We start from the raw sequence: 15,854 nt of genomic DNA, 5'->3' as shown, positions 1-15,854 counted from the left end.
ATTCTATGGACAATTGTGTTGCCCCGTGGATAAGTCGACCTTGTTTTTTTGAATGAATTTTAAGGCATAAATTTTTCGACTTATACGCGAGTATCCACGGTAAATAGAGAAACACTGTGTAAGTACCCTATCATTTTTGAACTTGGTTAAATAAGAAGTAATTTCATAGGTGGGGAAAATGTGCCACTTCAAGCTATGGGTACAAAGAAAGATGTGGGATGTAAAGGCTATAACAGTTTTTCTAACAGGTTAAAACATAGTTAGAATAATTCTGGAAGGGGTACTTAACATTTCTTCAGGGGAATTCTAAATGTTTTAAGTGCTTAAACAGAGTATGTTCAGTTTCTTGTCATAAACAGGACAAACACACTGGAATGAAACCCAGGGGATTGATTTTACCACTTAAACCTGAATGTAAGGTGTAAAAATAAATTTTAAGAAAACAAAAAATACATAACGAAAACTGATTTATAATTGTAATCTTAAAAAAATAACTGGTTATAAACTGTCTGGTGAAAGGCACTACCAACTAATTCCCATGTGCAAGCTATCAAAATGAGCAAGTTGTACTTCATTTTACCTGTGCATGATCTGTTATATACAATCCAACATTTTCACAGTCACTTATGTTGCAGTGTTTAATCGTGGGGCAAGCTCCCTGACCGCTGACACAAACTGCTGAGCCCACTAAGGGAATAAAATCATAAATTACTACTAATTAAAACATAAAACAGAAATGTTTAAATAGTTCAAAGCTAGGTTCAATGTGCTCTTATTTAGAGTGCTTTTAATAAACCAAAACAATGCTTCAGTAACACAATGTATCATTATGAGCTCAGATTCCATTCATCAATGAGATAACCATGAACAAATATTTTCATTGTTTTACTTATGTTCAGATTTTTTTTTTACATTTTTATATTTTTTGAATACATTTCAATACATATTTTTGTCAAAAAAAAAAAAACCCTCTTAAGTTTTGGTAAGAATGACATGAGCAAACTGTTCTCACGAGATGTGTGCAGGCAGCAACTGTTCACAGCCTTTGAAGTTAGCATTTGATTTTTGTTCTGTGGAAAGCAATGGTTAAGGTGTGTGAACTGATGAAGACTTTCAAAGTTAAATTACCTGGTGGTTAACACATTTCCCATAATTTATATACAGTATATATATTGTAGTTCAGTTCAAAAGGGGGAAAGTAATAATCTGCCAATAGTTTCAAGCAAAACTGAATGCTGTCCTTATTTTTACAGCTGAAAATTCATTCTTTTATAATCAAAATGTCAACAATATCAAATTCAGACAGAAAAAGGTTTAGAACACTATAAATACTGATAGGCCTATAATAAAAATACATTAAAACATTCAAAGTGCACAACATCTAAGATGTACACAACTGACACAGAAAACTAAAGTTTCAGCCAATGAACAGGTGGCATTAGGTACAATAAACAACTATCAGCGGTGTGTTATGTTATCCTTATTTCTGTCAATTTTATAGAAAGGTATTATAAATAACTGTTTCCTCCAAACATCACATGATGCAACTAATTGGCATATAATGAATTTTCACTAAAACTTCTGACTTGTTTTGACACACTGAAATACATCTGAAACGTTTTTTATATGAAAAATTGAATTTTCAGTAATATTCCAATATGACACTGGTTCAATTTATTATAATTTTTAAAAGTATTACTGACAATATAAATTTAAAAGTAAACTGCAGAGTACAGCTGCAGATCCTTTGCCACCACATTACTTGCAAACTTTAGGGAACTACGGCTAGTATCAATTGAAAAGTATTAATTACTGAAAGTGATTAATACAAGAATACAAGAAACCGAAAGAATCTAAAGAGGTGAACACCACCACAACAAAAATAAAATTTGAAGGTTGTGAAATACAGTCAACTCTTGTAGGTCAAGTAAAATATCAAAAATGTAAACGCCACATAGCAGTGAATCAATACCGTAGTTGTTTTAGTTAAACTGTCTGTAAAAGAGAAAGGAAGATGTAACAGACAAATTATACATACTGCAATGCACATCAAATAGTGGGTTAGTAGCACTGAATTGTGACAACTAGATACCATGTTTATGAAAACATCCAAAAATAAAGTGTGTAATAAATATCTAATACCACCAATAACAACCAAAATCACACACTGTTATGCAAAGGAAAAAAGATCAGACTTTTCAGAACCTAAAAAAACAAAAAAAAAAAATCAAGCCACTTTGCCTTAAAAGTCACAAAAATTCTTCCTAAAATTGGAATAACACCACAAACATTGTTAAGAAGACTAAAGACGTTCCAAATCTTAAAATATGCAAATTTTAAACATCATGTGGAAAATTATTAATTAACTCCTACAGTTGTATTTTAAGCTTGCTTACCCGTGCACGTACTCCGGATGATCCCATGATCTATTATTGGACTGCAATTTACAGTTATCTCTAGGCAGTGGTGTGCATTATGGTGTTGGGCAGATTTGTCATCTGGATTGAACTGTAAAGATGAAACAAAAACAACGACCACAATAAAATTAATTTTGAGACAAATAAATTATACTTGTTGGCAAAAACAAAGATTAAACGTGGAATCACATACCCTAATTGTCATGTAACCAACATAAGCATCCTCAGATCCCTCCATAAATACAAATGTTGAGTCTCTAGTGTTTTCAATAATGACTTTATCAGCTACTTTTCCAGGTGCTAGAAACAAAAAATGCAAATTTTAAACATAATTCTACAAAGATTTATTTACAACTGAATTTTAATAAAATGAAATCATAAAATGCAATTCATATGTGCATTGTAAAAATTAATACAAAACTGATTTATTTCATCATCATCATAATGTACATCTAACAAATATACCTGTGGATAAAAAGAACAGGCTTTAAAGCAATTACAGGGTAGGACAATAACACCATGCAATTCTAATTTGATAGACTTAGGAAGGCTGAAGAGATCTCTGAGCAAGTGATTGATCTCAAACATCTTCTAAACACTGTACTAGATTATAAGAGTCTACTACGTTTTTTTTTCTAAATGTAATTATTTAAACACCAATTATAATGCATATTATAACATTTAAAATACAACTAATCAGCGACAATATGTAACATGGATCATCTAAGACACAAAAATAGAATCCAATTATTTTTCACATCATGACTGTTAATAAAACATTGTCTACAATAACACCGAAAATATTATTACCTGCACCAATCATAGTGATTGGGGACTCTATGTAAATCCATTCATCTGTGTAGATCCCAGAATGAACAAATATTAGACCATCAAAGTGAGCTTCCTGCACTCCTCCCAGAGCATCTTCAATTGTGTCATAGTACTAAAACAAACAGTTAAAGTAGTTAACATATAAAAACAGATAAAGCAATTATTAATACACTGAAAAAAGTTTGATAGTTTTATTTTCTTCTTAAATCACCTTCCAAGGTTTGAATTGTTTTGAAATATCTATAAACAAATCAATCGCAATGTGAATGTTGCCAAAATGCAGTGAATCAGCTGCTTGTGTAAAACAGTTTTCATCATTTTTCTATTATTTCAGCAATAAAATTCAAAAATAAACATTTATGGATCATCATTAAGATATGAATTTATATAAAGACTGAAACTGGCTCCGAACAATAAATATGTTGGAAGCAATATTAGGTACAGAAAAGTGAAGTAATGAAATCTGTAGCTGACTTAATTTAACAATTAGCATAATGCACCTGGTAATGTAAAAACCACCATCAAACCAACCTCATTAAAATGCAAAACCATCCCAAAAAAAGGGGGAACCCTTCATTTTCCTTACTGTAATTCCACAATATAAACAGCTAAAAAAAAAAGCAAGTAAGCAAGCAAACATGTTATAAACTTGCTGCCACCACCATCTTAACACAGAAATGTTATCATGACTCTGATTTGGGATTGAATTAAGTTGTATATAAGAACATTATTTAAATTAGACTTAATCTGGTGTAATTTACAAACGAAAGTAAGTGAAAAGTTAAGTTTTGCACACTATTAGGATGAAATTTCCAAGTATTTTTTTCTATGCAGTGTATATGTGACCTACCCAAAACCACACTTTAATTTAGATGTGCTGAATATTTCAACTGAAAGTTAATGTTGTTATATATTTAGAACCACCACATATCAACTGATATAAAGCTATAAGTATGGCTTCATTTTATGCTAAATTCAGTAAATCTGCCTTTAATATTTAAATGAGTTTTATGCTTTATTGCCTTATTCCATTAAAGTAGTGGGAAACATTAAGACAACTTCTTAAAATATTAAAGCTTTACAGACAAAGAAAAAAGTTAAACTCGTTAACAGAGCATGCACTGTCAGGATCAATGGATCCTACAGATAAGGCCAAAAGTACTGAGACTAACTATTCAGATATAGAAGTCTCATTCAGAGCTACAGAAAGACACTTGATTGAATTTAATGCCTCAAAACAGTACTACAAAATATTAGGTTAGGGTGCCAAATAATTTTATACATAATGTTTTCAAATGTTTTACTTAAATAATGTGCTACTTAATAAATTAAAAGCAAAGTATCTGCTCTGTGTATTATGGAAAAAAGAATGGTGGATGGTAATTACTTTTGTCAGATTCAAATTATTTCTCAGAAAATTGCGATTCTTTTTAAATAGTGGAAGTGTACGAATACTTCTGGTCGTGTCTGCATTAACCAACATGTTATGTATAAAACGAATATGTACTTACAAGCATATTTTCCCGCCCTTTATATCTTGCTGGGTTACCATAAAAATGCTCTGCAAAGCCTGGTTTCACATGTGCTCCTTTATACTGAAAAACATAAAACAATCACAATTAATGGGGGAGGGGGTTGGGGGGTATTTGGGGGAATCAAGGCAACATTTCAAAAAGAAAAATTCTGTACTTACACAGAATTACTGAAAACAACTAGTAATGTAACATTTATCTTAGCACATCAGAAAGCCTTTTCAAATGCATATTTGCTACACAGTCAGTAATTCCAGGCCAATACACATTTAAGGTAAGATTGTCATTGCATAACACATACAACGAGATTCTTGTACACTACCTGAAACAACACTCAAAACTATACTTTTAAAAACCACATACCTAATATTCTTATTTACTGTATATTGTTCACACATTACACAACTGTCAGCAAATGCAAAACAAAAGATTTTAAAAAATATTGCACAAGAAAATAAATAAATAATGATGAATATGATATTTCACAATTACTTGTGATTTTACTTGTTACTTGTGATTTTACCAAAAGCAGCAAAAAACATAAAAAGATGCATTTTCTAACCCCAATTGACCAAGTATTAAATGTTTGAACATAGTCAGATAGTTTATAAATGGGTCGATTTACGTTAGCCAATCAGATTGGAATCCTTGTAACACCGATTCTCAAAAATGTGGTCATGGATCACTTGAGTTAACTGGAGCCTGCAAGAATTTTTTCTTCACCTTACTTGCAAAACAAAAATCAGAAATCAGCCTCTACGTGAAGGTAAGTTAGTAGTAGTGCTGGGCGGTACACCGGTTCATACCGAAAACCAGTTTTTATTTTTGTTATGATATGGATTTTTGTTATACCGCAACACAGATTTAAATGGCCTAAACAACGTTCGGAACGTGGCGCAGTGGGAAACTTTTTATTGGGGACCTTTTTCACTGCTACACCGCTAAATAGGCATGCAACGGAATAAATGCGGAAGTGGAAGTAATACGCGGTGAAAATGGACAGAAAACATTCCAAAACTGATGCTGTAGCAGACAATAAAGTTGAACATGATGACATAGAAGAACTTATGCTGAAAAAAAGGAGTCACGTTCGTTGCCTGAAGATACTTTGGTTTTAAAAGGTCGGATGTAGACCATTATGTTCAAATCTGTGAATACTGTTTCTATACTACTGGATAATACTGCAAGCCAAGTTGTAATTGTTTTATTTTTTTTCAATACAGTGTAATGTACCTGGGTACTGTGTAATAGTGTGATGACATGTTGACTTTATTCTCGACATTTCTATTTGATTCTCGCCGTTTATGTCAAGATTAAAATCGACATGCTTGACTTTATTCTCGTAATTTGTCATTAAAGTAGAACATCATAAACTAAACTTCATTGTAAAATGAATGTTTAATTTACTAGATTTTCTCAAACCCCATCATAACTAGATTTTTTCAAACCCCATCATAAGTTATATAGCACATTAAATGCTTTGTGTTAAGTGTTCCCCGAGCCATGTTAAATCGGTACGTGCTTCTTAAACTGACTTCCTCTTGTACTGAGGAGGCACCGGCAGCGATCGCCGCACAGAATACATTCACTTCATGATATTCCTGCTCCCTGAACATTTAGAATGCTAAGATAAATACTTGATATAATTTTCATGATGACATGAATTAAAGCATGTATTAATCATGTGGGGGCACGGTGCCTTGAATTTACTCGGCGTGCTTCAGTTTCGTTTCAAAGTCATGTAGGATATGGGGTTTTGTTATGCTATATTGACCCTGCTAGTGTATGTTTTGCTCGCACTCACCCTACATTGTGCTGGCATTCAGGATTTGCTGCAGCCTCGCACACAATGCTTGCTGGGATGGGCGCAACCCTGAATGGATGGCATAATTAAACATGTATAAAGTGCTCGTATTCACCCTGCAATGTGCTGGCATTCAGGATTTGTTCCAGCCTCACACACAATGCTTGCTGGGATGGGCACAACCCTGAATGGATGGCATAATTAAACATGTATAAAGAAGATTTTTTTTTAAAGTTCAGAACACTCTGTGGTTTCAGTTTATAACTAGTTTTAATTTCACAAAGACGTTTATCGTGTGGTGATTGGTTAGGTGGAGAAAGAAAAAGGAAGGGTAGGAGCTGAGGGTTTAGTACGTCAGACAGAGACGGCATGCATGCAATAAAGAAAGCCCACTCAGAAGAACATCCACTGAATTCTCCTACCACCAGATCACAAACCCAACATTTACACAATGTGCGATACCCATTCATACCTCGTCACACCTGCCTTAAAGTTCTCTACACTGAACGTACACCTGGGGACTCCTTACTCCGAGGGAGCAGCACTACCGCGACACTACTGTGCATGTTTAATACCTGCTTTAATGTATTTCATGCTGAAAATGATATCAAGTATATACAGTGCATCCAGAAAGTATTCACAGCGCATCACTTTTTCCACATTTTGTTATGTTACAGCCTTATTCCAAAATGGATTTAAATTCATTTTTTTTCCTCAGAATTCTACACACAACACCCCATAATGACAACGTGAAAAAAGTTTACTGAGATTTTTTGCAAATTTATTAAATATAAAAAAAATGAAAAAGCACATGTACATAAGTATTCACAGCCTTTTGCCATGAAGCTCAAATTTGAGCTCGGGTGCATCCTGTTTCCCCTGATCATCCTTAAGATGTTTCTGCAGCTTAACTGGAGTCCACCTGTGGTATATTCAGTTGATTGGACATGATTTGGAAAGGCACATACCTGTCTATATAAGGTCCCACAGTTGACAGTTCACGTCAGAGCACAAACCAAGCATGAAGTCAAAGGAATTGTCTGTAGACCACCGGAACAGGATTGTCTCGAGGCACAAATGTGGGGAAGGTTACAGAAAAATTTCTGCTGCTTTGAAGGTCCCAATGAGCACTGTGGCCTCCATCGTCCGTAAGTGGAATAAGTTCGAAACCATGCCGGCCATCTAAACTGAGCGATCGGGGGAGAAGGGCCTTAGTCAGGGAGGTGACCAAAAATCCGATGGTCACTCTGTCAGGGCTCCAGAGGTCCTCTGTGGAGAAAGGAGAACCTTCCAGAAGGACAACCATCTCTGCAGCAATCCACCAATCAGGCCTGTATGGTAGAGTGGCCAGACGGAAGCCACTCCTTAGTAAAAGGCACATGGCAGTCCGCCTGGATTTTGCCAAAAGGCACCTGAAGGACTCTCAGACCATGAAAAAGAAAATTCTCTGGTCTGATGAAACAAAGATTGAACTCTTTGGTGTGAATGCCAGGCGTCACGTTTGGAGGAAACCAGGCACCGCTCATCACCAGGCCAATACATCCCTACAGTGAAGCATGGTGGTGCAGCATCATGTTGTGGGGATGTTTCTCAACGGCAGGGACTGGGAGACTAGTCAGGATAAAGGGAAAGATGACTGCAGCAATGTGCAGAGACATCCTGGATGAAAACCTGCTCCAGAGCGCTCTTGACCTCAGACTGGGGTGACGGTTCATCTTTCAGCAGGACAACGACCCTAAGCACACAGCCAAGATATCAAAGGAGTGGCTTCAGGACAACTCTGTGAATGTCCTTGAGTGGCCCAGCCAGAGCCCAGACTTGAATCCGATTGAAAATCTCTGGAGAGATCTTAAAATGGCTGTGCACCGACGTTTCCCATCCAACCTGATGGAGCTTGAAAGATGCTGCAAAGAAGAATGGGCGAAACTGGCCAAGGATAGTTGTGCCAAGCTTGTGGCAGCATATTCAAAAAGACTTGAGGCTGTAATTGCTTCCAAAGGTGCATCGACAAGTATTGAGCAAGGCTGTGAATAGTTATGTACATGTGATTTCTCAGTTTTTTAAATTTTTAATAAATTTGCAAAAAGTAAACTTTTTTTCATGTTGTCATTATGGGGTGTTGTGTGTAGAATTCTGAGGAAAAAAATTAATTTACTCCATTTTGGAATAAGGCTGTAACATAACAAAATGTGGAAAAAGTGATACGCTGTGAATACTTCCCGGATGCACTGTATCTTAGCATTCTAAATTTTCAGAGAGCAGGAATATCATAAAGTAAATGTATTCTGTGCAATGGTCGCTGCCGGCGCCTCCTCTTAGTGCAGAGGAAATCAGTTTAAGAAGCGCACAGTGATTAACAACTGGGTTGGAGAACACAACACAAAGCATTTAATGTGTTACATTAACTTATAACGGCGTTTGAGAAAATCTAGTAAAACACTGATTTTAGGATGAAGTTTAATTTACGACATTCTACTTTAATTATAAAATACACTGAGAATAAAGTGGAAATGTTGACTTTAATCTCGACATAAACGGCGAGAATAAAGTGGAATTGTTGACTTTAATCTCGATATAAGCGTCAAGATTAAAGTGGAAATGTCAAGAATAAAGTCAACATGTCGACTTTATTCTCGACATATAGCCTTTTTTTTTTGTTCCCTGTGTCCGTATTTTTTTTTTTCTTCACTGTGTCCCTAATACGCTTCCGTAGGGCTATACCATAAATAGCATTATAAATGCAAGTTGCAGTTTTATTATTTATGTATATAGCTTAGCTTGAAGCAAGGTCCATATTAATGCAGTTTGCCTTAATGATGGTTCAGTTCGTAAAAATGTCATCACCAAGTTCCACTTGCTTTATTTTATTTTATTTTAATTTGGTGAATACGGTGTAATGCACCTGGGCTTTGAAGTCTTGAAATAATAGTATTATTACTAGAAGTTGCACTATTATTTATTTTATTGTTATTATTATTTATTTATTGTTATTAGTTTAAGTATTATGCAGTTTAATGATACTAAAGTTGTTTAAAAAGTCACTTTAACGTGTCAGTGGACAGATATTGTTAACATTAACAGAAAGTGTAGTTGGTTTACAAAAAATATTTACTATTTATTCCTTTTCTAAGACATGTTCAGTGCAATACAACTTTTGACAAGCACCTCTGGATATTTTACTAAGTCTAAATGCCTCTTTGGATGGTTGAAAATATGTTGTCAAAATTTTAGTTTAAGTTGTTTGCAAAATTTGTTCAATAAAAAGGTTCAATATTTTGACTGCAACTGTCATGCAATGTGATTCTTTCTATTCATTAGTGCCACCCCCTTGAAAACTATCACTGTCATGCAATGTGATTCTTTCCATTCATTAGTGCCACCCCCTTGAAAACTATCACTTTATGGGGCCATGCAAACCTGTATTAATACTAGTGTGCATATTAAAATGTTTTTTTTTTGTACAATTCTCATGACAGTGGAATAGGTTATTCTTAGCCAGTCTACTGCAGTAAATGCAGTGGAAAATGTGGTTAACATCCACTCATGCATAGGAAAAAAACACCGTTGAATACCGTGAAACTGGTATAATTTTGAAAAATACCATGATATAGAATTTTGGTCATACCGCCCAGCACTAGGATAACAAAGAAAGAAGTTCATGAAGATCTGAAGGGCCAACCAAAAGAGCTTAAGGGAAAAAAGGAAAGTAATTTATTGTGACTACTCTCTTATTAGCAGAGTCATAAGTTTTTTTTTTATTCTTTTAGTAATTCTTGAATGCATCCGAGGGTCTTGGCACAAAAAAAAAAGGCTAATTAACTAAGCAGCCTTCCTATCTATCTACTGTATCAAAAATTAAGTGTACAGCTTTTCTCAAAAATTAGAAAACATTGCCCAACATACTGTAACTCCTGTGGGTAACAATCATTAACAAATAAGTAATTACTATGTGTATGCTGAACATGATCACATACAGGTGCCTTCACTCGCAAGGCAATACAGACATAGTGGACAACAAGAATGCAGGAAGAAAAAGCATGCAAAACAAATCATAGTTAAATTAGGCATGTAACATGATTCATTCCTGCATGTATGCTTAAAGCAGATATCCTTTCATACTCAAATAACTCCTACAAAGTCTGCACATTTGTGCTTCTGCTACTCCTTGAAAGTGTCCATGCATGTAATGTACAGCACATGTACAGTCAAGATGAACACAAAAACAGAAGTATATATACGAGTGTGGTTATTAGCAGTTTTGTGGTGTACATGGAAAATATGAACTAGGCTTGAACCTGCATGCTCAGTTAACCTTTTCCCAAGGTCAAAATAAACGAGTGTGATTTAATGTGCACAAGTGAAACATGCTACTGAAGCTCAATTTACTGGCAGTCGGAATGATTTGTGAAATATCATCAACACACAAACAACCACTCAGCTCATCCATCTTCTGGGTAAAATGTTTTTCTATACAGTTGGAGACACCTTCTAGATTAAATAAAATGCCTAGATCAGGTGATTAGCTGCTTTTGCATTTAAGCACAATTTTACATCCAAGATGAAAAAATCTGACATATGCTTAAATACTGCAGTTGTGTTCTTTTATTTAAGTGGACAACAGTTTTCAAAGTACCGTAAGCATTTCTTATTTCCAGACTAGAGATGAAAAACAGAGGACCCACATAATATTAAACGCGCAAAAGGCAGATACCCTTAATGCCAAATGAAAAAGCATTTGTGACATAATAGAAAAATGTAAGTAGAAACCATTAATAGTTATTTTTTCCTTTTCTTTATTTAATGTTGGCAAAAAAAATGTCATACCAGCTGCTGAAAGCTCTCCTTCCAGGGATTGGGATTTTCATATTCTTCTGGATTGATCTGGTAGAATTTGCCAGATTCAGGATGCATCATGGGACGTGTATATTCAAACACTTCCATGTACAGCCTTTTCCTATAAGAAAAATATAACCTTTTTAATTTAAAATATTAACCATAAAATTGCACATCAAAAGTCTATATATAAATATATACCCTGATTCAAGTTTCAGCTTTGCTGGTGTTAAGGCTATAAAATCCTAATAGGTACAATTTCAAATATAATTCAATGAGATTCAAAATTTCTTGTCACAAAGTTTATACTTTATGTTTGTTAATTTATGCAGGCTGAGATGTGTAGAATACACAAAATTCTGTTAAAATACAGGGAATGGCAAGTTACTTCCACAAATTTCTATAGCTCCTTTAAGGTTGCTTTTGGCTTCTTGGTAACCTCTCTGATCTCGCTCCTTCACCCAGTCATCAATACTGGACTGAAGCAAGGTCCTGATATCTGCTATCTCCTACCGGTACCTTAATAATTTTAATAACTGTCTCCCCTGTTTTCCAGATATGTAAATGTCTTCAAACTCTCTAATCTGTACATATCAAGAATAAGATATTGTTGATCTTTTGTTAGGTCCTTGTGCATCATGGTTATCTCTTCACTATGCAATTAAAAAAACTTCAGAAAAAGTCACTCAAACAACTTATTTTATTAAGGGTTAATCAGAATCAGATCAGTTAAAGTCTAGTGAAGGAAAATTACCTTTGAACATAAAAACGTGAATGGTTAAACCTTATGACAGCTACAACATAAAATGGGCACAGTTACACATTAAAGGTTTACTTTTGAACATTTCCCCAAAAATTATGGGTCTATGGTATAACTAAGGATAACGAAGTGTGACAACATTTGTCATGTTTTTAGTCATTGTCTTAGAATCTTTTCTTTAAAAGTGGTTCATAGAGTACTTGGCTACTTACCACAAAATTGGGTCATTTGCTAATTCACTGAAGCGTTTACAGACACAAGCTGCCCGACAAAGATCTTGTTCTAGCAGGTAGGAAAAGATTTTTAAAACAACCTCATCAGGGAGTTTTTCCTGGAGATATTGTTCGGCTGGTGCAACTGAAAGGAAAAAAATTATGAAATATAATTACAGCACAAAATAAAAGAAAGCTTGTTTATACAATTTTAAAAGAGAACAAATTTAGAAAATTACATTACACAACAATTTTTTAAGTAAATTATATCTCACTGCTCACTGTTAAAACTATTAAACAAAAACCTACCTGGAAGGTCCAGGGACTTTCCTGATAATCTAGGACGTTTCGCTCGATGGCTGAAGTTTTCTGTAGTAGATGTGGAAGCACCCTTAACAAATTAAAACAGCACAAGAAAACATGAAAATACAACACCAACTTGTGCACTTTTTAGAACACTTTATTGTTCATGTTATGATTTACTAATAAGATTTGTCAAACAATTTCTAATCAGAGGTTTAACTTATGTTTGTTATTTCAATTCAAATGCTCCAGTACATCTGAGCATGTTTCATTTTAATTCATGGGTACATTTTCTGGAAGTGACTTGTTTAAAAATATTTTAGTAAAAACACCTGTGTGTAGGACATGTGTCATTTTTTTCATCAACATGTTGGTATTGTTTGTTATTGTCAAATATTCATCACCATACACTTATCATATTATAAACCTTATCTCTGTTCTCCATGAAAACACGGAACTAAATCAGGGCAACTAACACATTATACACATACATACAAAATATGTTATATACGAGTCTGACTGATTTTAACAAGTGACAAACTGTGATGGCTAGATGAGACTAGGTAAACTGCATTGCTAAAATGGCAGGTCTTGTGGGGTGTAACCGGTATGCAGAGTTATACCTACAAAAATTGGTCAAACTAAGCAGTGAACTGGTGACAGGGTCATAAGCCCCAAGGCTCATGAACCTCCTTAGTGTTTTTTTTTTTTTTTTGAGGAAAAATATAAGAAAAAAAAGTAAGAAGTGTTGCATTTTTTTGGTTTGAAAAATGTTACTGCATCTCAATCTTTACTGTAAACATGCAAAACACTAAAAGTACAAATTCAGAAATGTAAAAAGTACAATAATGAAACAAATAATGATAAATAAAAATATGAAATGAATAATAATGCCTTCTGTCAAAATATTCTTTTGTGTCGCATATCTTTGAACAGGAAACTGCTTAGGTGTACGGTCATATACCCGGCACTGGTCAGAGCAACTGTTCATCTCAAACACAAGTGTTTCGATCACGCCATCATCAAGAAATAACTTCAAGTAAGTGGATCTTGGCTGTCAACGTTTACTTTTATTCCTGGCTGCCTCACAAAATCAAAATGAGGTGGTGCTGGTTTATTTGAAGCAGTGCCAACAGAAACCCAAATGTGAGCATCACTTTCGGATTCACTGTGTTTCAATTTCACTGACTGAAGACGAATTCGCTTCATCATCACTGCTGATGAGAGGCCTCTCACTGCTAATATCAATGTCAAGAGCATGCAACACCTGGGCTGATGAAAAACACTACTTACGAGACACCCTTATGATACGTCTACACTGTTGCCCAGGTAATCCTTGGGTCTAATGCTTACACAAGATGCGTCTATACAGTGGACTGAGTGACACTCAGGACTAATGTTTTTAACACTGTTTTCACAGCATGAGTGAAGCTCAGGTCCAACACCAAGGAGGTTAATTCATTTGGGGAGTGAAGCTACTGTAGCATAAACTGGTGAAAAACTTCATGCTAGTCAAAACAGAAAGGAGTCAAAACCCACAGTGCATCACAGGTTGTTGTGTATGGGGTTGAGAAGCCAGAGCCTGGTCAAGTGCCCATGCTCATTAATCTCCAATGCTGAAAACACCTACAAATGGGCATGCAAGCATCACAAGGGGACATTGGAAAAAGGTGGCCTGGTCTGATTGTGTCTTCTTTAAGATCATGAAGATAGTGTATGTGTATTTTACCTAGGGAAGAGATGGCAGCAGGATACACTATAGAAAGATGACAAGCTTTTGGAGGATGAGTGATATTCTGGGCAATGTTCTGCTGGAAAATATTGGGTGCTGGCATTCATGGGGATGTACATCCCTTCATGGCAACAGTATTCCCTTATGGCAGTCGCCTCTTTCTGCAGGAAAACGTATACATTTGTCAGGAATGGTTTGACAAACATGACGAGTTCAAGGCGATGACTTGACCCCTAAATTCCCCAGGCCTCAATCCGATCAAATATCTATGAGATGTGCTGGAAAAATAAGTACGATCAATGGAGGCCCCATTTCTCAACTGACAGAACTTAAAAGATCTGCTGTCAACATCTTGGTACCAGATACCACAGGACACCTTCAGATGTCTTGTGGAGTCCTTGCCTTGAAGGGTCAGAGCTATTTTGCTGACACAATGTGGACCATAACAATATTAAGCAGGTGGTTTTAATGTTTTGGCTGATTGGTGTATGTATGTATACAAACACACACACACACACATTTTACATTATTTATATATATTATTTATATATATATATATATATATATATATATATATATATACACACACATCTAAAAAAGCAGGCATGGGGTCATCCAAAAAGCAGGCATGGGGTCATCCAAAAAGCAGGCATGGGGTCATCCAAAAAAAGCAGGCATGGGGTCATCCAAAAAAGCAGGCATGGGGTCATCCAAAAAAGCAGGCATGGGGTCATCCAAACACCATTTACATGACCCTGTCTCTAAACTGTCTAAACGGATCTTCTAAGGGACCGAAAGCAGCACCCGGTAGCAGGCCTAAGGCTCACCTTGGTGGGCCAAATCGGCCGGACACCCCGGGGCCCTCCCGGATAGTGGGGCCTCAGCTGACACCTTCCTGCATAATACTAGGATGCTCACCTCTCGGTGGGTCTGGACTTAGAAAATTTTTCGGACTTAGAAAAATTTTCGATCGTGCTTCGGCCTGGAAGTCCTAAGGGACCGAGGCTGAGCCTCTCGTGCCTGGTGGTGAACCGTCCTCCCTGGGCAAAATCTGCCTCTGGCCGGTAGCCCTCCCGACGCCTCGTTTTGGGTCTGGACTTAGAAATATTTTCGATCCTGCTTCGGCCTGGAAGTCCTAAGGGACCGAAGCTGAGCCTCTCGTGCCTGGTGGTGAACCTTCCTCCCTGGGCAAATTCTGCCTCTTGCCGGTAGCCCTCCCGACGCCTCGTTTTGGGTCTGGACTTAGAAAAATTTTCGATCCTGTTTCGGCCTGGAAGTCCTAAGGGACCGAAGCTGAGCCTCTCGTGCCTGGTGGTGAACCGTCCTCCCTGGGCAAAATCTGCCTCTTGCCGGTAGCCCTCCCGACGCCTCGTTTTGGGTCTGGACTTAGAAAAATTTTCGATCCTGTTTTGGCCTGGAAGTCCTAAGGG

General features: G+C 36.1%; 1 protein-coding gene across 2 annotated transcripts in view; it reads right to left on the bottom strand.

Moving 5' to 3' along the window:
• LOC114665974 (F-box only protein 11) overlaps positions 1-15,854 on the bottom strand; it is a 115,629-nt gene that overhangs the window by 19,203 nt on the left and 80,572 nt on the right. For both annotated transcript variants that reach the window (XM_028820664.2, XM_051919614.1), the window contains exons 3-10: positions 12,699-12,780; positions 12,390-12,534; positions 11,409-11,538; positions 4,760-4,843; positions 3,228-3,360; positions 2,611-2,717; positions 2,397-2,508; positions 581-687 (exon numbers count right to left, since the gene is read on the bottom strand). In XM_028820664.2, coding sequence (XP_028676497.1) covers positions 581-687; positions 2,397-2,508; positions 2,611-2,717; positions 3,228-3,360; positions 4,760-4,843; positions 11,409-11,538; positions 12,390-12,534; positions 12,699-12,780 — 900 coding nt within the window. The remainder of the gene's footprint in view (positions 1-580; positions 688-2,396; positions 2,509-2,610; positions 2,718-3,227; positions 3,361-4,759; positions 4,844-11,408; positions 11,539-12,389; positions 12,535-12,698; positions 12,781-15,854) is intronic.

Source organism: Erpetoichthys calabaricus, chromosome 15, assembly GCF_900747795.2.
Source record: "Erpetoichthys calabaricus chromosome 15, fErpCal1.3, whole genome shotgun sequence".
In the NCBI taxonomy this organism is placed as follows: Eukaryota; Metazoa; Chordata; class Cladistia; order Polypteriformes; family Polypteridae; genus Erpetoichthys; species Erpetoichthys calabaricus.
This window is presented reverse-complemented; position numbering and strand designations above follow the sequence as displayed.